This window comes from Salmo salar, chromosome ssa16 (assembly GCF_905237065.1).
Source record: "Salmo salar chromosome ssa16, Ssal_v3.1, whole genome shotgun sequence".
NCBI lineage: Eukaryota > Metazoa > Chordata > Actinopteri > Salmoniformes > Salmonidae > Salmo > Salmo salar.
The window spans coordinates 79,727,884-79,754,531 of record NC_059457.1 but is presented as its reverse complement, the minus strand read 5'-3'; the positions used below and the strand labels follow the sequence as shown (position 1 = coordinate 79,754,531).

Here is a 26,648-nt window from a genome sequence, read left to right as displayed (position 1 = left end):
TGCTGGGTCAAAGGTAAACTCATCATCATGCATATCTTTATATTTGTGCTGCTTCGCAAGGTTAGTATCTAAAAGTGATCTGTTTCTGTTTGAAATTGCTGCACATATCGTGACTCTCTCTCTCTGTGTTATTTTAAAGGGCCCATCAGGTACTCCTGGTGGAATGGGGCCCCCTGGTCCTGCGGTAGGTCATAATCAATTAGTTAATTGATAATAAATGATTATATTATTGTAATACCTGTTACTCACACACACCGATAGCTCTAAATACTCCGATATGTGTCCAATCTGTTAGTGAGGGAGTGTAATACTATGTGAAACATGATACTGTATATTTTAGGGGCCAGCAGGAATGCAAGGGGAGAGAGGAAGGAGTGGCCCAACTGGACCTGTGGTAAGAGAGATATGACTACCTCTGACCTCTGACCTATAACTCTACATTACACAGCTCCGTCTCTTCAATCCATTGATTGCCCACCTGAATTAAATTGATCTGAGGTCAGTTCTTATTCAACATGTGGCATGAGGCATCATTGGTTTATATGTAGGTTCAAAATGTTTTGTTTTGGCTTATCAGTGACACATGTTGTAACCTTTGTTTTCATTTTTTATTTATCCAGGCAAGTCAATTAAGAACAAATTGTTATTTACAATGACATCCTGGCTTACAATGACAGCCTATTCTGCCACTGTCCTATGGTGATGTGCATTGATGATGAGATGATAGAGGTGAATTTGTTAAATCTTCTTTCAGTTGTGCATCTCTCTCCATACAGGGGAAACGTGGTGAATCTGGACATATTGGGAAAGCAGGACCACAGGTACGACCTCTAACATCCAACAAAACATCACCCTTCAGATCAAATTATTATGATACACAAATCAGTATTACACATGCAATATAACAAATGAAAAGCAACACTGTATCTACTCAAAATACACTATTTTCCTGAAAGCCAGTATAAAAGTGTTATACATTTACAAATCAGCAGTAATGTTAACTGGGTAAAAGTGATGTTTCCAGTACTAACCAACACCAGACGTGTGTCCAAAATGGCTCCCTATCTCCTATATAGTGTCTATATAGTGAAAGGAATAAGGGGCCATTTTGGATACAGGCCCAGGTGTGGATGACATGCAGCCTACTGTACCAACCAACCATCCTGGATGTGATGTGATTCTAGGGTCCTATGGGGATCACTGGAGCTCTAGGATTCCCAGGTGGTCCAGGTATAAAGGTGAGTACTGTTCATTCTTTAATATACTTTGATGGAGCACAGTCCTCTTCTTCACACCAGCCATGTACTAAATATTGGTTACTCAAACGTATAACCCAGTCCTTCCCCCTCAGAATTACATTTCATTCTAAACAGGCCCATTCGGATTACTCTGTTCCGATAAAGATGTTTATATGAGGGTGTTTTTTCATGAGGGTGTTTTATTCATTATGAGCTATGCATCTGTTCAACAACGGTTGATTAGAGTGCATGTAAACACACTCTGACTGTGACACTGTTGTCTCCAGGGGCAACCAGGGCCCCCCAGGAGCACGAGGGACAGGGGGGCCAGCAAGGACCAAGAGGGGAGGCCGGACGCGTGGGATTGGCTGGAGCTATGGGAATTCAGGTGTTTGGCTAATTCATGATGCTAATAATCTCTACACCTACGGTAACTGTACTATCAACAACTCACCACTTCAGGGGTGTAGATTGATTCACTGAAAATGTTGCTGAATCTGGTTTCTGATAAAAAAACGTCCATTGAAAGTACATTTTATGCTTAACTGACTTGTCGGGTTAAATTAAGTTTAAATAAATGACTTAAAAACATGTTGATTTCTGTAGGGTCCAACAGGAACAGAGGGAGCTGCCGGAGCCAAAGGACCATCCGTATGTATAACTCCACCCACTTTCATCTCTCCTTGTTCATCTCCTTGTTCAGCTACTCCCTTCTCCTCCCCTCAATTTAATGTATCTCTCACCTTCCAATATTCCAAATATTAATATCTGATTATGTATTACTCATTATTATGTATTATGTAAAATCCTTGAAAGTATGTAATAGGGTGTTGACTCCCACATGCCATGCTGTCTGGACAGTAGACTACAGCCTGTCCTGTTAGAATGGGCCCTGGTACAGAGTCACAGAGAGTAGGCTACAGCCTGTCCTGTTAGAATGGGCCCTGGTACAGAGTCACAGAGACAGTAGACTACAGCCTGTCCTGTTAGAATGGGCCCTGGCACAGAGTCACAGAGACAGTAGGCTACAGCCTGTCCTGTTAGAATGGGAACTGGCACAGAGTCACAGAGACAGTAGACTACAGCCTGTCCTGTTAGAATGGGCCCTGGCACGGAGTCACAGAGACAGAAGACTACAGCCTGTCCTGTTAGAATGGGCCCTGGCACGGAGTCACAGAGACAGTAGACTACAGCCTGTCCTGTTAGAATGGGCCCTGGCACGGAGTCACAGAGACAGTAGACTACAGCCTGTCCTGTTAGAATGGGCCCTGGCACGGAGTCACAGAGACAGTAGACTACAGCCTGTCCTGTTAGAATGGGCCCTGGCACAGAGTCACAGAGAGTAGGCTACAGCCTGTCCTGTTAGAATGGGCCCTGGCACAGAGTCACAGAGACAGTAGACTACAGCCTGTCCTGTTAGAATGGGCCCTGGCACTTTTTCCATCAAGATAGAACTGCCAAAGGGGGAGGAGTTGCAATCTACTGCAGAGATAGTCTGCAAAGTTCCGTCATACTTTCCAGGTCTATACCCAAACAGTTCGAACTTCTAATTTTAAAAATTAATCTCTCCAAAAATAAGTCTCTCACTGTTGCCGCCTGCTATCGACCCCCCTCCGCTCCCAGCTGTGCCCTGGACACCATTTGTGAATTGATCGCCCCCATCTAGCCTCAGAGTTCTTTCTGTTAGGTGACCTAAACTGGGATATGCTTAACACCCCGGCAGTCCTACAATCTAAGCTAGATGCCCTCAATCTCACACAAATCATCAAGGAACCCACCAGGTACAACCCTAAATCCGTAAACATGGGCACCCTCATAGACATTATCCTGACCAACTTGCCCTCCAAATACACCTCTGCTGTTTTCAATCAGGATCTCAGCGATCACTGCCTCATTGCCTGTATCCGCTATGGGTCTGTGGTCAAACGACCACCCCTCATCACTGTTAAACGCTCCCTAAAACACTTCTGCGAGCAGGCGTTTATAATCAACCTGGCCCGGGTATCCTGGAAGGATATTGACCTCATCCCGTCAGTCGAGGATGCCTGGTCATTCTTTAAAAGTAATTTCCTCACCATCTTAGATAAGCATGCCCCTGTTCAAAAATGCAGAACTAAGAACAGATATAGCCCTTGGTTCACTCCAGACCTGACTGCCCTTGACCAGCACAAAAACATCCTGTGGCGGACTGCAATAGCATCGAATAGTCCCCGCGATATGCAACTGTTCAGGGAAGTCAGGAACCAATACACGCAGTCAGTCAGGAAAGCAAAGGCTAGCTTTTCAAGCAGAAATTTGCCTCCTGTAGCTCTAACTCCAGAAAGTTTTGGGACACTGTAAAGTCCATGGAGAACAAGAGCACCCCCTCCCAGCTACCCACAGCACTGAGGCTAGGAAACACGGTCACCACCGATAAATCCATGATAATCGAAAATTTCAATAAGCATTTCTCAATGGCTGGCCATGCCTTCCTCCTGGCTACTCCAACCCCGGCCAACAGCTTCGCCCCCCCCGCAGCTACTCGCCCAAGCCTCCCCAGCTTCTCCTTCACCCAAATCCAGATAGCAGATGTTCTGAAAGAGCTGCAAACCTGGACCCGTACCAATCACCTGGGCTAGACAATCTGGACCCTCTCTTTCTAAAACTATCCGCCGCCATTGTTGCAACCCCTATCACCAGCCTGTTCAACCTCTCTTTGTATCGTCCGAGAGCCCTAAAGATTGAAAGTTGCCGGGGTCATCCCCCTCTTCAAAGGGGTTGACTCCCTAGACCCAAACTGTTACAGACCTATTTCCATCCTGCCCTGCCTATCTAAAGTCTTCGAAAGCCAAGTTAATAAACAGATCACTGACCATTTCGAATCCCACCGTACCTTCTCCGCTGTGCAATCTGGTTTCTGAGCCGGTCACGGGTGCACCTCAGCCACGCTCAAGGTCCTAAATGATATCATAACCGCCATCGATAAAAGACAGTACTGTGCAGCCGTCTTCATCGACCTGGCCAAGGCTTTCGACTCTGTCAATCACCGTATTCTTATCGGCAGACTCAATAGCCTTGGTTTTTCTAATGATTGCCTCGCCTGGTTCACCAACTACTTTGCAGACAGAGTGCAGTGTGTGAAATTGGAGGGCATGTTGTCCGGACCTCTGGCAGTCTCTATGGGGGTACCACAGGGTTCAATTCTCGGGCCGACTCTTTTCTCTGTATATATCAATGATGTCGCTCTTGCTGCGGGCGATTCCCTGATCCACCTCTATGCAGATGACACCATTCTGTATACTCCTGGCCCTTCCTTGGACACTGTGCTAACAAACCTCCAAACGAGCTTCAACGCCATACAACACTCCTTCCGTGGCCTCCAACTGCTCTTAAACGCTAGTAAAACCAAATGCATGCTTTTCAACTGTTCGCTGCCCGCACCTGCCCGCCCGACTTGCATCACCACCCTGGACGATTCCGACCTAGAATATGTGGACAACTATAAATACCTAGGTGTCTGGTTAGACTGTAAACTCTCCTTCCAGACTCATATTAAACATCTCCAATCCAAAATCAAATCTAGAATCGGCTTTCTATTTCGCAACAAAGCCTCCTTCACTCACGCGCCAAACTCACCCTAGTAAAACTGACTATCCTACCGATCCTCGACTTCGGCGATGTCATCTACAAAATAGCTTCCATTACTCTACTCAGGAAACTGGATGCAGTCTATCACAGTGCCATCCGTTTTGTTACCAAATCACCTTATACCACCCACCACTGCGACCTGTATGCTCTAGTCGGTTGGCCCTCGCTACATATTCATCGCCAGACCCACTGGCTCCAGGTCATCTATAAGTCTATGCTAGGTAAAGCTCCGCCTTATCTCAGTTCACTGGTCACGATAACAACACCCACCCGTAGCACACGTTCCAGCAGCTATATCTCACTGATCATCCCCAAAGCCAACACCTCATTTGGCCGCCTTTCCTTCCAGTTCTCTGCTGCCAGTGACTGGAACGAATTGCAAAAATCGCTGAAGTTGGAGACTTTTATTTCCCTCGCCAACTTTAAACATCAGCTACCTGAGCTGCTAACCGATCGCTGCAGCTGTACATAGTGTTTCTGTAAATTGCCCACCCAATCTACCTACCTCATCCCCATACTGTTTTTATTTTATTTACTTTTCTGCTCTTTTGCACAACAGTATTTCTACTTGCACATCATCATATGCTCATTTATCACTCCAGTGTTAATCTGCTAAATTGTAATTATTCGCTCCTATGGCCTATTTATTGCCTACCTCCTCATGCCTTTTGCACACTCTGTATATAGACTTTCTTTTTTTCTACTGTGTCATTGACTTGTTTATTGTGTTATTGGCTTGTTTATTGTTTACTCCATGTGTAACTCTGTGTTGTTGTCTGTGTCACACTGCTTTGCTTTATCTTGGCCAGGTAGCAGTTGTAAATGAGAACTTGTTCTCAACTAGCCTACCTGGTTAAATAAAGGTGAAAAAAAGAGTCAAAGAGACAAAAGGCTACAGCCTGTCCTGTAAGACACGTCATGCATTGATGTCAGTGGGTGAACTCAGGTTAGATACCTATTTTAGGTATAATGATGTGATTTCTACCCCAGGGAGCTCCAGGTATCCAGGGTCTGACTGGACTGCTTGGCCCCGCGGGGCCCCCCGGACCACAGGGAACCACTGGACTGCCCGGGCCTAAGGGCCAACTGGTAAGAGATTTGTTGTTTAATTTTGACCACTCATTTCATTGTTTGGATCAAGAATGGTTGTCAGGTCCCTAGCTATGTTGAAAAACAATGTCATGTAAAACATCTATCCATCATATTCCTCTCTTCTCACAAGGGTGATTTAGGCATTCCCGGATTCAAAGGAGAGGCTGGATTCAAAGGAGAATCTGTAAGATATACAACTCGTCATAATAAATGTCCCTCTAATTCCATGGTTTAATAATGTACAATAGCAACCACATGCATTTGTAGAAAGGCAGGTTATGTTGAAAGGTAGGTTATGCTGGCGCTGGTTTCTTTCTAAATGGGGTGCATGTCTATCTGAGCCTTCCTCCAAAGTTCAGCATGTTCAGTTCATTTATTTGGCCTTTGACATAAATGTCTCTTGCATTATCGAGCAATGAGACAACATCAAGGGTAGCAACATTTTCCACTTGGATCTTCCTTCAGTCTAGGCCAGCTTTAAAGTGCTTAGTGCATGTTGAGCAGTTTGATGCTCCTAGGGACAAGTAAGTTTATCCACACCCGAAGTTGAGTGCAACAACAATATATTCAATACATGTTATGGTGCTCTTAAAAGGCCATACAATAAAATATAACAAACACTAATGTATGATGTGGCAGCCATCTTGTTTGATTATGACGTCATTGCAGGGTGCACCTGGTGATCATGGAACGCTGGGTCCCATGGGAGAGGAGGGGAGGAGGGGAGAACGGGGTGACGCCGGGACTTCAGGTGCCACTGGACCCAATGGAGAGAGAGTAAATCAGCTCTTTCACTCACTACAAGAACTTTGTCTGTCTCTCTTTCTTTGTCTCTTTCTCTCTCGTCTTTCCTCAGTACATTCAATAACAGCAGAATTATTTGATTAAAATCCAAACCATTTAGCAAATTCTATTAAAACCAATTTGTAATTTCCAGGGTGCTCCTGGCAGTAGAGGTTTTCCTGGTCAGGATGGGTTACCTGGTCAAAAGGTAGGTTGATTTCTCTTTGAATCTATAGAATAAGTCAGCCGGTATAAGTCATTGAGTAATAATATTATGCCATTCAAACGCCTCACTCCATTCTGGGATCAGGGTGCCCAAGGTGAGCGAGGACTGGGTGGGTCATCTGGTGCCAAAGGTGCCGATGGTGACCCAGGACGCACTGGAGAGCCAGGTCTTCCAGGGGCACGGGTGAGATAACACACCTCTACCTCTCGTCAGCATTCTCTATCACAGAAGAATATTCCTTTGTGGTGAACATCACGCTCATGTTGATCCTAGATGAAAAAGACATGAGAAGTACATGAACAGAACCGCCTAAAAAGAGTCAACATTTTAATAAAATCCTCCCTTTTCTTTCCTCAGGGTCTGTCGGGTCTTCTCGGCTCCCAGGGTCCTGAGGGACACCAAGGACCAATGGTGTGTGGACATGAGTCTGGGAAAAATATATATAGTTACTCCCCTACCTATATATATATATATATATATATATATATATATATATATATATATATATATATATATATTGACATTCCTGTCTTGCACAAAATGACGCACAGAACGAGCAGTAAGGCTGGTGGCATTGTCATGCTGGAGGGTCATGTCAGGATGAGCCTGCAGGAAGGGTACCACATGAGGGAGGAGGATGTCGTCCCTGTAACGCGCAGCGTTGAGATTGCCTGCAATGACAACAAGCTCAGTCCGATGATGCTGTGACACATCGCCCCGGACCATGACGGACCCTCCACCTCCAAATCGTTCCGCTCCAGAGTACAGGCCCCAGTGTAATGCTCATTCCTTCGACAATATACGCGAATCTGACCATCACACCTGGTGAGACAAAACCGCGGCTCATCAGTGAAGAGAACTTTTTATCAGTCTTGTCTGTTCCAGCGACGGTGGGTTTGTGCCCATAGGCAACGTTGTTGCCGGTGATGTCTGGTGAGGACCTGCCTTACAGCAGGCCTACAAGCCCTCAGTCCAGCCTTTCTCAGCCTATTGCGGACAGTCTGAGTACTGATGGAGGGATTGTGCGTTCCTGGTGCAACTCGGGCAGTTGTTGTTGCCATCCTGTACCTGTCCCGCAGGTGTGATGTTCGGATGTACCGATCCTGTGCAGGTGTTGTTACACGTGGTCTGCCACTGCGAGGACAATCAGCTGTCTGTCCTGTCTCCCTGTAGCGCTGTCTTAGGCGTCTCACAGTACGGACATTGCAATTTATTGCCCTGGCCATATCAGTCCCCATGCCTCCTTGCAGCATGCCTAAGGCATGTTCACGCAGATGAACAGGGACCCTGGGCATCTTTCTTTTGGTGTTTTTCAGAGTCAGTAGAAAGGCCTCTTTATTGTCCTAAGTTTTCATAACTGTGACCATAATTGCCCACAGGTGCATGTTCATTAATTGTTTGTGGTTCATTGAACAAGCATGGGAAACAGTGTTTAAACCCTTTACAATGAAGATCTGTGAAGTTATTTGGATTTTTACAAATTATCTTTGAAAGACAAGGTCCTGAAAAAGGGACGTTTATTTTTTTGCTGAGTTTATATATACTCCCCTGCCTATTTATTTGGACAGTGATGTTAAAACATTTAATTTGGCGGCCTACACCAGCCAAACCCTCCCCTAACCCGGACAATTATGCACCGCCCAATGGGACTCCCCGATCACAGCCAGTTGTGTTACAGCCCAGGATCAAACCAGGGTCTGTAGTGACGCCTCTAGCACTGAGATGCAGTGACTTAGACCGCTGCACCACTCGGGAGTCAATTTGAGTTGAAATGTTTTATATGAGGTGATTTCATACATACCGGTATCTGTTTTACCGTTTTGAAATGAATATACTTTATGTATTTTTTTCTAGTACCCCATTTGAAGGGGTCATAAGTATTTGGACAAATTCACATAAAGGGCATTAAATTAGGTCAAAAGTTTAGTATTTGGTCACATATTCCTAGCACGCAATGACTCTACAGTCTTGTTGGATGCATTTGCAGTTTGTTTTGGTTGTGTTTCAGATTATGTTATGCCCAATAGAAATTAATGGTAAATAATGTATTGGGTAATTTTGCAGTCTCTTTTACTGTAAATAAGAATAGAATATTTCTGAACATTTCTGCATTGATGTGGATGCTACCATGATTATGGATAATCCTGAATGAATGATGAGTGAGAAAGTTTCAGATGCACAAAGATCAGGCTCCCAAACATCCTAACCTCTCATCATTACAATAGGTCAGCATTTTGGGAGGGTATGATATTTGTGTGTCTGTAGATTTCTCACTCATCATTATTCATGATTCATTCATGATTATCCGTAATCATGGTAGCATTCACATTAATGTAGAAGTGTTCAGAAACATGAAATACGCAGGGGAGTGTATAATACATGTTTTTATCTATAGACAGGCCAAATGTGAACCTACCTCTGTTTCTGTCTCTCTCTCTCTCCCATCCCTCTCTCTCTCAGGGAGGAGGAGGAGAGGATGGGGGACCAGGTCCAGCAGGGTCTGCTGGTACCAGAGGTCCAGCTGGAACCATGGGTGTAGTTGGACCAAAAGGCTTTACTGTGAGTAACCAGCACTTTCTGGTGATCATGTGTGTGTGTTCCTTTCCACAATGTACAGTAGAACCAGCTCCATTAAACCCATCACATTTAGAATGATGAATGAAATACTGTAGTTGTTTGAATGCGTCTACCAAGGATCATACAATGTCAGGAGAGACACTGGAATGCTACTGATATGATATAAGAAGAGGGAAACATTGACATGTTATTGTGATTGTGGATCATTGTTCATTTGTCCTCACAGGGAGACCCTGGTAAGACAGGAGAAGTGGGGACCCCAGGTGTTGCAGGACAGAGGGTAAGTACACTATACTCATCAGGGGTTTAAATATGATTTTGTAGGTGGTGGAACTGCACCTCAAACTGGTTCATTTCCAAATATAAACTGGGTGGTTCGAGCCCTGAATGCTGATTGGCTGACAGCCGTGGTATATCAGATCGTATACCACGGGTATGACAAAATATTATTTTTACTGCTCTAATTATGTTGGTAACCAGTTTATAATAGCAATAAGGCACCTCGGGGGTTTGTGGTATATGGCCAATATACCACGGCTAAGGGCTGTATCCAGCACTCCGCCTTGCGCCGTGCCTAAGAACAGCTCTTAGCCGTGGTATATTGGCCATGTACCACACCCTCTCGGGCCTTATTGCTTAAATAAATCATTTTCAGTTTCCATTCTCTGCTTTTTCCCGTTGTAAGCTGGTAGAACTCTGCTGTTGTACCTCATTGTACACACTGACCACTGAGGACTGTTTCTCATACAGGGGTTAATGGGAAAGCTGGAGAGATGGGCGCTGGTGGCACTGCTGGTCCAGCAGTAAGTATCTGATTAATATGTTCCAATTAAACGATACATACCAACACAGTTTAAACATTAAATACTGTATGGGGTTATGGTAAGCTTAAACCGTTGCTGGTTTTCCTCTCCATACTTGACTTCTTTTAGGGAGTTGCAGGGAAGAGAGGAGAGCAAGGACCTCCTGGTATGAATGGCTTCCAGGTATGCTGTTTCACATGGGATTTATAGACCTTGTATTTACTAGAATAGAGACTAGTGATAGTACTAATCAGTAAAGGGGAAATGAGAACTCTAATGGTGTGATGTATTTCAGGGTCTACCTGGATCTGCTGGTCCACCTGGAGAGTCTGGGAAACCTGGTGCTGAGGTACGGTATGACATCACTTCCGACTGTGACATGCAATAACCTCTATTTACAGTTGGTTTATTTACAGCTTATTTATGGTACATTTCAACAATAGATTATTTCTTTAGATTATGAACTAAATGTTGTTATGTTGATAGACTCATGACTGGGTATGTATGCCTTTGCCTGCAATGGACCAAACAAAGGCACATATTAACCAGCCATGAGTCTGCCAACATAACGAAACACAGTCCATTCATTATCTACAGTAAGAATCTAGAAATGTTTTTGACTTGAGTTATAGATATACAACACGACTATTAGGTTCATCAACGTTTCAGGGTTATTTAATGCTGCATATTCACAGGAAGCACAATTCTGATCTTTTACCCTATTATTGATAGCAGGTTGGCATTTATTGGGATGACTCATGTTCTGGAGGCAGCTCTGCAGGGTAGTTACTTGCTGGCACAGCCACAAAGTCAGAAAATCTTATTTTAAACCTAACCTTAACCACAATGCTAACCTTTTGCCTAACGCTAACCTTAAATCAAGACAATTTTTGTTTTCATACATTTTTATGATATATCACCAATTTTGACTTTCGATCTGGTCAATAAACGTCAACCTGCTTCTTGGCAAAATTGCTGTTCTGGTTGGTCAAAAGACCAATTAGTGGAAAAAGATCAAAATTAGACTGCCTGTGTAAACAAGTTCCAGTTGATTTGTCGTATGCCCACGATACACATGGTTTACACAGTCCAACGAAATGCTTACTTGCAGGTTCCCTCTCGACAATGTGACAACAATAAGAAATAGCAAAAGATAAGAATACAAAAATAATAAGGAAATGAACTCAGTATAATATAATAAAAATGTAGCGTAAGTATAAATACAGGAAGAGTGTCAGGGAAGGGGATTGGACAGTAAGGAAGGTGGAATAGGGGATTGAAACAGCCTGTCTGTTGTGTTGATTAAATGTTCTTGGTATTGTCATTCCCAGGGTATCGCTGGAGAGGGAGGGGCTGCTGGTCTCACAGGGCCAAGGGTAAGCCATCTTAATATCTGATTTATCTATTCATTTGATGCCCATTTGAATACAAGCCGCAATAGGGGAAAAGTAACCCTGCCCCTCTGCAGAGAAAATGCATCTTCCAACTGAAATCATAATCATATTGATATTTTTTCAATACAGAAGTACAATGACCTAATACATAATGGAAACCTATCGTGTGGCAAAATCCAGTTTTTTTCCCAATGCGGTTTTGTTTGAGTCCAGTCCTTATCTTTACTAGTAAAATAAGGTTTATAACTCGGGGACTGTGTTTTTGTTAATCATGTCACATGACCTGGATTTTAATCTTTATGTAAAGCTTTTCATCAAACTGTCCCATTTTTTAATGTCAGATGGTCCAGCACCATCTTCAGACATTTGCTTTCATTTTTAGTCTAATTCTCATTTCTGGAAAAAGCTTTAAATCCAGGTCATGTGACATGATAACTAAAACACAAGGCCCTGTTTATAACATACAGTGCTGTAAAGATGTTGTTTGTACCTGACCAGTGGGTGATTGTATGATTGTATCGTAGGGTGAGCGTGGCATCCCAGGAGAGAGAGGTGATGTGGGAACTAACGGACTACCGGGGCCCAAAGGTATTTCAGGGGGGCCAGGACCAGAGGGACCAAAGGTAAGTACTATAGCACATCACTTTAAAATATGTATTTATTTATTTGTGTATTTATTCATTCAGTCATTTAACCAGGTTGTCAAATGATATCTCTTCCACGATGGAGGCCTAATGCAGATTAACAATGTAATGATAACCTCATATATCCATGTTATTTCCCACAAACATGATATGAGAGTTGTCTCTGTGTGTGTTCTTCCCCCAGGGTGGGTCTGGAACTAAAGGAACCGTTGGGGACATAGGAGCTGCAGGCCTGCAGGGGATGCCAGGGGAGAGGGGTGTCCCTGGTTCTCCTGGTCCTAAAGGAGATGTGGTAAGTATCTGTGTTGGAGGGGAAAATATCAACCAAAACTTGGTTAAGTCCACAAAGTACCTCCAGAGTCCAAGACACTAGAAGGAACTACAAGTTGTAACCCTTCAGAGTGGTGTATTCCATGCTATAACTGGGTGGGTGAGGGTTCATTCTGCAGTCCTGTTCTGCTGACCCCTCTTCTCTCCTTAGGGTTCAGTTGGTGAGAAAGGAACCGAGGGTACTGCTGGAAACGACGGGCCCGGGGTGAGAGTTCCCTTACACATGCATGCCTACACATACCTTTCTGAGTCACCTAAATGGATTACATCAAGGATTTAAGCACAGATAACATCTTAAAATGTAACCCACAACAAAATTCTGTTAGGTTCAAGTTGAGTGATATGTCAAAATGTAGTGACGTCATCATAACCACTTTTAGCCCTGGGTGGATTGTAGTGACCTTTTGATGCACATTCTAGTTTCATTGGTTTCACAACCATAGTAAGTTGTTCACAGCAAGTTATAGTATATTTGAAATCCTGTTTGTTTTTCATTTGAAGGGGACTTCCTGGTCCAGTTGGACCAACAGGAGGCATTGGGCTCAATGGTGACAAGGTAAAGCACTCACTCACTCACTCACTCACTCACCACTCACTCACTCACTCACTCACTCACTCACTCACTCACTCACTCACTCACACTCACTCACCACCACTCACCACCTCACTCACCACTCACTCACCACCACTCACTCACTCACTCAAATGTATTCATGAAGGCCTCTTTACATCATCAGTTGTCACAAAGTGCTTTAACAGTAACCCTGCCTAAACCCTAAAGGAGCATCCAGCATACAGTCACCAACAGCACTTAGACAGACAGACTAGATGAACATACACTGTTGCAGAGAACACCTATCCATATTAAGGCCTCAGTATCTACCACAGATACCCAGACAATATATTATATTTGTTTGGTTTAGGGAGAGGCCGGCCCTAAAGGGACCCCTGGACATCGAGGAGCGAGAGCAGTGGCCGTAAGTACTGCGATTCATTTTGTAAAATTATTGACACGTGAAATACTGTAAGTTGTCTTGTGTACAATTGTCCCATAGTAAAAAAAGACAATTGCAACATACTGTTAATAGTTCTCATATACCTCTGTACTGACCTCTGACCCAACATCTGTTATAGGGAGCTTCTGGGGAGCCTGGTCCAACCGGTGCAGTAGGATTCCCTGGGTCTCCTGTGAGTGGCTTTCAAACAATGTGGAGGTCTGTCACGCCCAATAGTGTCAGCTATGACAGGCCCCTGCCCTGTTGTATTGTGTCCCTTTATATTGTGTCCCTTTATGCTCTGTTAATTTGTCAACCTTGGCTTGGTGTTGTTACAGGTGTTGTCTGAACAGATTACGCTGCAAACATCCTCCTGTATAATGTAGAATAAACATTTCAGTAATGGTCAAAGTCAATAACCATTTCTATATAACCACATAGTAACTATATCCATGGTGAGACTTGGAAGTCGTTTCGCATGGCGATGAATCTGCCCAGTAATCATGGTCATTGTGTCCGACTCTTCGCAGGGTCCCGATGGGCAACCTGGGGTCAAAGGTGAACCAGGAGAGAGGGGTCAGAAGGGTGAGGCTGGAGCACAGGGACTCCAAGGAACAGCTGGTAAACTTGGTTCCCAGGGTCCTGCTGGTGTGACTGGACTAAAGGGGGCCAGAGGAACACAAGGGGCCGCGGTGAGTGAGTCGTACTGAGGGTGACGTATAACTGCTGGAGCATCCATACAAACACTTCACCATGGTATTTACTGTAGAAATAGACCTGATCATGGCTACTCAGCACAGAGTAGGAATGCTTTTCCAGGGAATTCACTGAATACGTAGTACAGTATGTTGATATTTTCTGATAAGAATTTCATCTGTCATTTTCAGGGTGGGTCTGGTTTCCCAGGATTCCCTGGGGAGTTGGTCCAGCAGGCTCCGTTGTGAGTTAATCCTACTATCGACCAATCAAATCACTTTATACCTATGAGATCACCAATAAATGATTTCATAAACCATAGAACATAGAGCAATATAGTGAAATATGTTGTTCCATTACTCAAGCTGTCTTTCCTCTCTTCCAGGGTGAGGTAGGGGGCGCCTGGAGACATTGGTACCCCAGGGAAGGCAGGTACTCCTGGACTTAGAGGCGAGAATGGAGGCCCTGGGCGTGTAGGAGAGAGAGGGGCCCCGGGCCCAGCAGGTGCCCCAGGAGACAAGGGAGAGCCTGGAGAGGATGGACCAGGGGTAAATATGAGAGAGTTACAGAAGTAAAAGTTTTAGCTGTATCGTTCAAAGTGGTTTACAGAGCGAGACTTCTCTGCCATCCTCCATTACTCTATACTTCTTTTGCTAGACTAGGAAATATCTGAAGTCACCATTGGCCAATGGGAGGGTCTTTGTTTCTGACAGGGCCCTGATGGGCCGGCGGGACCAGCAGGCATCTCAGGACAGCGAGGTGTTGTGGGCATACCTGGAGTCAGAGGAGAGAGCGGGATGGTTGGGCCCCCCGGTACTGCTGTACGTATGGAACTCAAGTTCACATTCACCATTCATTTCTATAGCCTTGAGAGTAGTATCATTATACACTGAACAGAGTCCCAATCCAAGACTCAGTCAGATATACAGTACACTCATACACTTTCCATTTGTGTCCTGACCAGTGATGTCACACTTATTTACCCAGGGTGCACCCGGAAAATCAGGTGCCCCCGGAAGTCGGGGAGGCAAGGGCGCTGTCGGTGCAGTCGGGTTACCAGGGGCAACCGGACCAGGAGGGGACCCTGGTCTTACGGTATGTGTTTTCACTTAATTGACCCATGACTGTTCTGTCTGTGGGTTCAGTGAACACATTTCATTCATGTGGGAATTATAATAGTTCCCCTGAAAAGCAGGTCTTTACTGTAACAGAAGGATACTGTACTATACAGCACAGGTAAACTTAATGTAGCAATCTGTCTTTACAGGGTAATGCTGGGTCTGATGGGGTACATGGCAAGGATGGACTTATAGGAGCCAGGGTAAGACACAGCTACAGATGGACAAGAAACTTTATGGAAATGTATGATCAAACCATTTCACCCGAAAATCAATCTATCTATCTGTCTGTCTGTCTGTCTGTCTGTCTGTCTGTCTGTCTGTCTGTCTGTCTGTCTGTCTGTCTGTCTGTCTGTCTGTCTGTCTGTCTGTCTGTCTGTCTGTCTGTCTGTCTGTCTGTCTGTCTGTCTGTCTGTCTGTCTGTCTGTCTGTCTGTCTGTCTGTCTGTCTGTCTGTCTGTCTGTCTGTAGGGAGATAGAGGGAATCCTGGTCCTGAAGGTCTTGCTGGAACTCCGGGGCTTCATGGCTCTGTTGGGCCAGTTGGCACCTCTGGTGTCCCTGGGAAGAGAGGAAACAATGTGAGTGATCTGGACATTGCCACAATGCCATCGCAGAGTTAATTACCACACCAACGTTCAGAGCCTTCTAGCCTTGAGACATGACTGTAGACCCTTATGGCGTTAGAGGTCATAGGAGTCTACAGTGTTTGAGGTCAAAACACAGTACGAAAATGTATGCACTCACTACGGTAACTCACTACTGTCTTCTCTGGATGAGAGAGTCTGCTAAATGACTAAATGTAAAAATGTAATGTTTCAGGGTTAAGAGCTGTCATGCTCTGAGTAGATGTAACAAGGTTGGTAGTAGTAAACTCATTTCAGGTTGTTTGATTTGATTTCTCTTGACATTGTTTTTTTGTTTTTCAACACTAGGGTGCTAGAGGGCCTCCAGGACCCCAGGGACAATCAGGGATCCGGGGGACGCTGGTAAGAACACCTCTCTTACATTTCCTATGAAGTAAGTACACTACTAGTGGTAGTAGTATGCCTGTTGATGAAGTAGAGTACACTACTAGTGGTAGTAGTATGCCTGTTGATGAAGTAGAGTACACTACTAGTGGTAGTAGCATGCCTGTTGATGAAGTAGAGTACACTACTAGTGGTACTAGTATGTATTTTGATGAAGAAGAGTACACTACTAGTGGTAGTAGTATGCCTGTTGATGAAGTAGAGTACACTACTAGTGGTAGTAGTATGCCTGTTGATGAAGTAGAGTACACTACTAGTGGTAGTAGTATGCCTGTTGATTAGTACATACTGTATAAACTAGTGATATGCAAAATCTGTTTACTTTTTTCCTGAACCAATATTGGTATCATATCGGTTTGAATGAACAGCATCGAAACAGTTGAGTAACATTGCACTTCCATGGCTTTGTAAAGTTCAGACAGCTGCTTGCTGATTGCCCATTGGGTCAGGTGTGAATGCCTGTGGTCCTAACCTACCCAACCAGTTCCAATACAATGGGAAGCCCGTTCCAAGTTTTAATGTCGCATGCAGTGAAAAGCCTGTCTTGCAAACTCAAAACCCAACAGCGCAATAATCAATAACAATGTATTATTAGGGGGAAAAACACACAAGAAATAAGAAATATGATATACACAATAAAGTAAGTAAGCGTTGGTAGCTCAGTTGGTAGAGCATGGTGTTTGCAACGCCAGGGTTGTGGGTTCGATTCCCACGGGGGGCCAGTACAAAAAAAATGTATGAAATGTATGCATTCACTACTGTAAGTCGCTCTGGATAAGAGTGTCTGCTAAATGACTAAAATGTAAAATGTAAAAATGTATACAGGAAATATTTATAAAGTCAGTTCCAATACCATATTTACATGTGCAGGGATGCTGGAGTGATGGAGGTAGATATGTATAGGGGTAAGATGACTAGGCAACAGGATATAAGTTGAACAGAGTAGCGGCAGCTTGCATGTGAGTAGGTGTGTAGAGTCAGTATAAATGTATGTGCATATTATGTGTGAGTGTGCAAATGATGGAGTTTGTGAGTGTGTAGGTCCCTGTGAGTGTGCAAAGATTTAAATAAAAGGTCAATAAAGATACAGAGTTAACTGAGATTGTCTGTGTAGCTATTTTGTTAGCTGTTGATCAGTCGTATTGCTTGGGGATAGAAGTCGTTCAAGAGCCTGTTGGTTTTAGACTTGATGCACCGGTGTCTCTTGCCGTGCGGCAGCAGAGAAGTAGTAGCCATAGTAGTAGCCATAGTCTATGGCTTGGGGGGTTGGAGTCTTTGACGACTTGATCGCCCATCAACAGGCAGTGAAGTATACTGAAGAGCCTGTGAGAGGGTTCTGTGTCTACAGAACCGCTATCACGATATGCCCTGCTCATATCGATATCAATATCAAACGATATCGAAATCACATTGAATTCTTAATGTTGGTGTCCAGCACTAACATGAACCTTTGCTACTGACACAGGAAGCTGTATCTATTGACAGACCAGTAAACCCATGTTGAATTAGTCTCAGTGAGTGTTGATCTGGATAAATCTGCTCACAGTCATTTAAAGCAAATGTTCATGTTCATCCTAGGGGCCTCAAGGGCCACAGGGAGACAGGGGAGCCAAAGGAGACCAAGGAGAGAGAGGGCAGAAAGGCCACAGAGGCTTCACTGGATTGCAAGGCTTACCTGGGACAACTGTGAGTAAAAATTGACCAAGCACTATTAAAAGGCATAATCTGTCATTTCATTTATGGAAAATCGTATTAACTTGGCAAAATCAATGAAATGTTTTTATTATTAATTATGTCAGTCAATAACAGGCTAACCAATGGCCTTCTGTTTGTAGGGAGAATCTGGGGATGTTGGAGCTGGAGGAATTGTAGGACCTACTGGACAGAGAGTCAGTACACTGAATAAGCTGTCAATGCCTCAGTATAATGGTCCATTTGTGTGTGCTGTTTGTTTCCCTTTATAAATCCCATTGTGTTTCTCATCAGGGGCCCCCTGGTGTGGTTGGCCCCGCAGGAGGTGATGGACAAATTGGGCTGACCGGGCCCATGGGCTCCCCTGGATCAAGAGGAACCAGTGGAGACATCGGACCTCAGGTGAGACGTTAGAGACTAGTGGTTCTGTTGTCATTATGCTGGTTTGATCCGCTATGACTTTCAAATGGATGTCAGAACAAACCAGGCTATGGATGTTGATAAATTGCTTCTCCAATAGAATTGCATGTTAGATTAAGCATGAAAATAAGTCATACCTGTGACACATTCAGTGTTTCTAATGCAAAAAAAGCCAACAAGCAGACATGGCATATCAAAGGACAGTAACATACCTGTTTCTTGACTTCTCTCCTCTTTCCCAGGGGCCTCCTGGGGATGCTGGTCCCCCTGGTCCCCCAGGGACCCCTGGCCCTCCCACTGCTGGGGCTGATATGTTCGGCTTCAGCAGCTCCTTCGACTACGACTTCGGCGAGGACCAGGATGGACCACCTCCACCCCCAGAGTTTAACGGGGATGAATCAGCCCCCCTCAACCCCCTCCAGAGTCCAACTGGGACGACTCCGGCCCCCATCCCCTCCAGAGTTCAACGAGGATGAGGCGCGTCCCAATAATGCCTCGACCGTCCTCGGGGCAGACCAGGGCAATCCAGACCACGCTGAAGAGCCTCAGTGGAAACCTGCAGAACATGAAGTGCCCCGATGGCAGCCAGGCCAACCCCGCCAAAACCTGCCAGGACATCAAGCAGTGCCACCCCCTTAAAAAGACCGGTAGGTCCACTTTTCACCACAGACATTGTCTTCTTCTCTAGTTTTTAACTACTCAAAAGACCGGTAGGTCCACTTTTCACCACAGACATTGTCTTCTTCTCTAGTTTTTAACTACTCAAAAGACCGGTAGGTCCACTTTTCACCACAGACATTGTCTTCTTCTCTAGTTTTTAACTACTCAAAAGACCGGTAGGTCCACTTTTCACCACAGACATTGTCTTCTTCTCTAGTTTTTAACTACTCAAAAGACCGGTAGGTCCACTTTTCACAACAGACATTGTCTTCTTCTCTAGTTTTTAACTACTCAAAAGACCGGTAGGTCCACTTTTCACCACAGACATTGTCTTCTTCTCTAGTTTTTAACTACTCAAAAGACCGGTAGGTCCACTTTTCACCACAGACATTGTCTTCTTCTCTAGTTTTTAACTACTCAAAAGACCGGTAGGTCCACTTTTCACCACAGACATTGTCTTCTTCTCTAGTTTTTAACTACTCAAAAGACCGGTAGGTCCACTTTTCACAACAGACTGTGTCTTCTTCTCTTGTTTTTAACTGCTTTTAATCTTGCCTTACTTTACTCAAGCTTTTGATTTGCTGCGACGTAGTTAGGGTGTTATAGATGAATTAATGGAGGGATGTACTCGTTAGGTGATATTAACTTTATTGACAAGTGGAGTCCGTGTGTCTAATAGATGATGAGGTAGCTGATATGTATCTACTGTATGATCTGATACTTGGTCTTTCCATGTCCAGGAGACTACTGGCTGGACCCCAACCAGGGCAGTACCAAGGATGTTATCAAGGTGTTCTGCAACATGGAGACTGGTGAGACCTGCATCTCAGCCCACCCCATCTCAGCCAGCATCCCTCGCAAAACATGGTGGACCAAATCCACTCCCACTGCCAGCAAACCTGTCTGGTTTGGAGCAAATATGAATGGAGGAACTAAAGTGAGTATATAAAATATACCCAATGTCTATTCAATGAACGCAATAAGTATATAGATGATAGCTTTACACTGTGGATACCTCTAAAGCGGCCAACTGCTTCTATGAATAAACCAGCTACCATACTGTAGAATAAATTCACCAAGCACAATACTACTTTAAAAACATACATCCTCTGCTGCCTTGATTATATAGCAATTGAAGACTTCTTTCTGTCAGAAAAATAGCTGGAGATGTTTGTGAAAAACTGTTACACCTCCAGGTGTATTTTTCTAACATTGATGTAAAAACTGAAATGCTGATTAATGTACAATAGTGTCCCTGTGAAATTCTTTTTTCAATAAACTTCTGATTCCAGTTTAGCTACGGCAACAAGGAGGAGCTGCCCAACGCCGTAACCATTCAGATTAGGCTGATCCGCCTGCTTTCTAAGGAGGGTGTCCAGAATGTCACCTACCACTGCAAGAACAGCGTGGCCGTGAATGACGGAGCCACAGGCAACCTGAAGAAGGCTCTGATCCTCAAGGGCTCCAACGGACAGGAGGTCAAGGTTCAGGGCAACTCCCGCCTCAGATACACTGTCCTGGAGGATGGCTGCTCCGTAAGTCACCTAACTACCTTCCTACAGTACCTACCTACCTATACCTACTTCTACCTACAGTACAGTATACCTATCCTACCTACCTACCCACCCACCCTACCTACCTATACCTGCCTGCATACCCACCTACCTATACCTACTTCTACCTACAGTACAGTATACCCACCTACCCTACCTCACCCACCCTACCTCATACCCTGCCTGCATACCTACCTACCATACCCTACTTCTACTTACAGTACAGTATACCCACCTACTTACCCACCTACCTATGCCTACCTACCTATTCCTGACTGCCTACCTACCTACCTACCCACCTATGCCTACCTACCTATACCTGACTGCCTACCTACCTACCTATACCTGACTGCCTACCTACCTACCTATACATACTTCTACCCACAGTATACCTAGCTACATGCTTACCTACCAGCTATACCTACTTCTACCTACAGTATACCTACCTACCTAACTACCTACCTATACCTACACTACCGGTCAAAAGTTTTAGAACATCTACTCATTCAAGGGTTTTTCTTTATTTTTTACTATTATCTACATTGTAGAATAATAGTGAAGACATCAAAACTATGAAATAACACACATGGAATGATGTTGTAACCAAAAAGTGTTAAATAGCCACCCTTTGCCTTGATGACAGCGTTGCACACTCTTGGCATTCTCTCAACCAGCTTCATAAGGTAGTCACCTGGAATGCATTTCAATTAATAGGTGTGCCATGTTAAAAGTTAATTTGTGGAATTTCTTTCCTTCTTATTGCGTTTGAGCCAATCAGTTGTTTTGTGACAAGGTAGGGTTGACTCTCATGAGGACCGCCACAGGAAAGGAAGACCCAGAGTTAGGGATGTAAACAGAAGATAGGCCTATTTGGTAAAAGACCAAGTCCATATTATGGCAAGAACAGCTCAAATAAGCAAAGAGAAATGACAGTCCATCATTACTTTAAGACAATACGGAACATTTTAAGAACTTTGAATGTTTTTTTAAGTGCAGTTGCAAAAGCTATCAAACGCTGTGATGAAACTGGCTCTCATGAGGATCGCCACAGGAATGGAAGACCCAGAGTTACCTCTGCTGCAGAAGATAAGTTCATTAGAGTTACCAACCACAGAAATTGAAGGCCAAATAAATGCTTCACAGAGTTCAAGTAACAGACACTTCTCAACATCAACTGTTCAGAGGAAACTGTGTGAATCAGGCCTTCATGGTCAAATTGCTGCAAAGAAACTACTACTAAAGACAACAATAATAAGAAAAGACTTGCTTGGTCCAAGAAACATGAGAAATTGACATTAGACCGGTGGAAACTTGTCCTTTGGTTTGGAGTGCAAATTGGAGATTTTTGGTTCCAACCGCTGTGTCTTTGTGAGATGCGGTGTGGGTGAACGGATGTCCGCATGTGTATTTCCCACCGTAAAGCATGGAGGAGGAGGTGTTATGGTGTGGGGGTGCTTTTCTGGTGACACTGTCTGTGATTTATTTAGAATATAAAGCACACCTAACCAGCATGGCTACCACAGTATTCTGCAGCGATACGCCATCCCATCTGGTTTGGGCTTAGTGGGACTATCATTTGTTTTTCAACAGGACAATGACCCAACACATCTCCAGGCTGTGTAAGGGCTATTTTACCAAGAAGGAGAGCGATGGAGTGCTGCATCAGATGACCTGGCCTCCACAATCACCCGATCTCAATCAAATTGAGATGGTTTGGGATGAGTCAGACCGCAGAGTGAAGGAAAAGCAGCCTATAGGTGCTCAGCATATATGGGAACCCATTGAAGACTGTTGGAAAAGCATTCCAGGTGAAGGTGGTTGAGAGAATACCAAGAGTGTGCAAAGCTGTCATAAAGGCAAAGATTGGCTATTTGAAGAATCTCAAATATAAAATATATTTTGATTTGTTTTACACTTTTTGGCTACTACATGTTTCTATATGTGTTATTTCATCGTTTTGACGTCTTCATTATTATTCTACAATGTAGAAAATAGTAAAAATAAAGAAAAACCCTTGAATGAGTAGGTGTTCTAAAACTTTTGACCAGTGGTGTACTTCTACCTACAGGATACCTACTGTACCTACCTACCTACCTACCTACCTACCTACCCACACCTACTTCTACCACAGATACCTACTACCTACTTCTACCCACAGATAATACTGCACCTACCACCTACCTACTACCCACCCTACCCACTTCTACCCACCCTACCCACCCTACCTCCCACCCACCTACCCACTCCTACCTACCCACCCACCCACCCACCTATACCCTACTTCACCCACAGTATACATACCCACCTGCCTGCATACCTACCTATCTATACCTACTTCTACCTACAGTCTACCTACCTACCTATACCTACAGTATACCTACCTATACCTACTTCTCACCCGCCCACCTCCCTACCTATACCTAATTCTCACCTACAGTAGACCTACCTATACCTGCCTACCCACCTACCACCCACAGTATACCCACCCCTACCCACCCACCCTACCCACCCACCCACCCACCCACCCACCTACCTACCTACCTACCACCTACCCACCTACCTACCCTCCCACCCACCCACCTATAACTATCTACCCCTACCTACCACCTACCTACCTACCTACAGTATACCCACACCTACTTCTACCTACAGTATACCTACCTACCTATTCTTACATCTACGAAAAGTATGTGGACACCTGCTCGTCGAACATCTCATTCCAAAATCATGGGCATTAATATGGAGTTGGTCCCCTTTTGCTGCTATAACAGCCTCCACTCTTTTGGGAAGGCTTTCCACTAAATTGGAACATTGCTGCAGGGACTTGCTTCCATTCAGCCACGAGAGCATTAGTGAGGTTGGGCGCTGGTGTTGGGCGATTAGGCCTGGCTCGCAGTCGACGTTCCAATTCATCCCAAAGGTGTTTGATGGGGTTGAGGTCAGGGTTCTGTGCAGGCCAGTCAGGTTCTTCCACACCAATCTCGACAAACCATTTCTGTATGGACCTTGCTTTGTGCACAGGGCCATTGTCTTGCTGAAACAAGAAAAGGTCCTTCCCCAAACTGTTGCCAAAAAGTTGTAAGCACAGAATTGTCTAGAATGTCTGTGTATGCTATAGCGTTAAGATTTCCCTTCACTGGAACCAAAAACCATGAAAAACAGCCCTAGACCATTATTTTTCCTCCACCAAACTTTACAGTTGGCACTATGCATTGGGGCAGGTAGTGCTCTCCTGGCATCCGCCAAACCCAGATTTGTCTGTTGGATTGAAAAATGGTGATGCGTGACTCATCACTCCAGAAAACGCATTTCCACTGCTCCAGAGTCCAATGGCGGTGAGCTTTACACCACTCCAGCCGACGCTTGGCATGAACAGTTCTTGTGCTGACATTGCTTTCAGAGGCAGTTTGAGTGTTGCAACCGAGGATAAACGATTTTTACGCGCTACGCGCTTCAGCACTCGGTGGTCCCGTTCTGTAAGTTTGTTTGGCCTACCACTTCATGGCTGAGCCGTTGTTGCTCCTAGACATTTTCACGTCACAATAACAGCACTTAAAGTTGACCGGGGCAGCTCTATCAAGGAAGAAATTGGACGAGCTGACTTGTCGGAAAGATGGTGCCACGTTGAAAGTCACTGAGCTCTTCAGTAAGTCCATTCTGCTGCCAATGTTTGTCTATGGAGATTGCATGGCTGTGTGCTCGATTTTATACACCTGTCAGCAATGGGTTTGGCTGAAATAGCCGAATCCACAAATTTGAAGGGGTGTCCACATACTTCTATATATAATGTACCTACCTACCTTCTTACCTACCTACCTACCTACCTACCTACCTACCTACCTACCTACCTACCTACCTACCTACCTACCTACTATGGCTTTTGCGGTGGCCCTATTACCGCCACACTGGCAGTCATGACAGCAGTAAAATTCAGCTTGACAGTTGAGTCATGATAATATCTTATGCACTCTGGACATGCATTAGGAGTACCCAACTTGCTAACAATCATCAGGTCGCTAATGGCCTGGTACTCAGGGCTCTATTGTCCCTCCATAAAGTCCTAATGGTCTGGTACTCAGGGCTCTATTGTCCCTCCACAAGGTCCTAATTGCCTGGTACTCAGGGTTCTATTGTCCTTCCATCAGGTCCTAATGGCCTGGTACTCAGGGCTCTATTGTCCCTCCACAAGGTCCTAATTGCCTGGTACTCAGGGTTCTATTGTCCTTCCATCAGGTCCTAATGGCCTGGTACTCAGGGCTCTATTGTCCCTCCATCAGGTCCTAATGGTCTGGTACTGTCCCTCCATCAGGTCCTAATGGTCTGGTACTCAGGGCTCTATTGTCCCACCATCAGGTCCTAATGGTCTGGTACTCAGGGCTCTATTGTCCCTCCAACCACTCTGACATCAATGCAAATGCAATCGAAAATCACATTAAAAAAAATATAAAAACAGTATGTGCTTTTAAAACTCACCTCACGGTGATTGAAAAAATGTCATGACCACCACAACCCTACTACCTATCTATACCTACCTGCCTGCCTTCCTACCCGCCCGCCTGCCCGCCCAACCAACCAACCAATCAACCATCTACCTACATGCGTTGTTGAATGTTTGAATCAAGTGTGCCAAAGTTGGTCTGGATGTGGGAACAAAAGCCTACCCACCCTGTCTTTTAGTATTTAGTATTGGATTATTAGCTAGTGCTAAAGCCGCAGCTACTCTTCCTGGGGTTCACACAACACATAAAACATGATATAATACAGAACATTAAGAGACTACGGTATGTCTTCTTCTCCTGTGTCTGCAGAAATCAAATGGAGACTGGGGCAAGACTGTGATTGAGTACAGAACTCAGACGCCAGCCAGACTACCTATCGTAGACTTGGCCCCCATGGACATAGGCAAGGAGGACCAGGAGTTTGGCCTGGACATCGGACCTGTGTGTTTCTCCTAAACCCAACACACATGGATGGATGGATTTATTTAACCCTACGAGGAGTGAATTTTTTAGAACGCCATCCTCAATTCTGTTTAAAGAGGCAATCTGGATTTCAAACAACAAAAAAGCACTCACTTTTTAGTTACATTCTTCAAGAATCAATGGCTATATATCACTCATTTAAAAGATTGCCCCTTCAAGAATTAGGTTTCAGTTCAATAACTAGTAATGAACAACAACCCCTTGTGATGTCATCAATTAGAATCGGTTGGAATGTTGTCGTCCATTCTCCTCCAAAGGGTTAAACATTCCCAAGACTCTTGGACTACCTGCTGAAGCAATCAGCTTTGTACATAAAGGTAGGGCGGAGAAACTACAGTACAGTATATGTCCTGCCTGCTACTAAAATATTTATTGCTTCTTTCCAAGAAACAACTAAAGTTGTTAGTGCAATGGTACTGGTAGTAATTACTATTGAGGAATGCAGGTGAATTGTATTAAGAAGATTGTGTCATAATGGAGTTTCAGGGCCTGAAGGTTTAAGCTTGTTGAAAACATGACAATTTATGGAACTTAAGTGTCAGTGTCGTATGACATTCCATCATACATTTCTTTACCAGTTTCTCAGTGAATGCCACTAAATAGATATACTGTCACTTGATGTAGAGACAAAACAACAACAATTGTATTACTTTTTCTAATGTAAATTCAACATAAGAATGTCAATTGCTCTTCACATGTTTATTATTCCTGTTAATTATTGATATTATGATATTTTCTTCTTTCGACTGATGGTGTTACACCCAATAAAATGAATCTCATGCCCTTTTCA

General features: G+C 44.3%; 1 protein-coding gene across 1 annotated transcript; it reads left to right on the top strand.

Moving 5' to 3' along the window:
* The first annotated feature begins 775 nt into the window (after positions 1-775).
* LOC106597797 (collagen alpha-2(V) chain) lies at positions 776-26,648 on the top strand. Its single transcript, XM_045696722.1, has 38 exons — positions 776-821; positions 1,185-1,238; positions 1,526-1,626; positions 1,845-1,889; positions 5,856-5,954; positions 6,088-6,141; positions 6,627-6,734; positions 6,895-6,948; positions 7,051-7,149; positions 7,324-7,377; positions 9,427-9,525; positions 9,770-9,827; positions 10,294-10,346; positions 10,476-10,529; positions 10,642-10,695; positions 11,678-11,722; positions 12,265-12,363; positions 12,569-12,676; positions 12,866-12,919; positions 13,217-13,270; positions 13,638-13,691; positions 13,849-13,902; positions 14,240-14,401; positions 14,597-14,632; positions 14,801-14,953; positions 15,119-15,226; positions 15,393-15,500; positions 15,673-15,726; positions 15,994-16,101; positions 16,456-16,509; positions 18,130-18,237; positions 18,387-18,440; positions 18,538-18,645; positions 18,906-19,082; positions 19,124-19,310; positions 20,064-20,260; positions 20,616-20,858; positions 25,685-26,648. Exons 3-38 carry the CDS (start codon positions 1,615-1,617, stop codon positions 25,829-25,831), a joined length of 3,315 nt encoding a protein of 1,104 aa, XP_045552678.1. The 5' UTR covers positions 776-821; positions 1,185-1,238; positions 1,526-1,614; the 3' UTR covers positions 25,832-26,648.

Coding starts and splice junctions, on each gene's coding strand:
- LOC106597797 (XM_045696722.1), top strand. Junction 5,955..6,087: donor CCGGGCCTAAGGGCCAACTG/GTAAGAGATTTG, acceptor TCTTCTCACAAG/GGTGATTTAGGCATTCCCGG. Junction 9,828..10,293: donor TGTTGCAGGACAGAGGGTAA/GTACACTATACT, acceptor TTTCTCATACAG/GGGTTAATGGGAAAGCTGGA.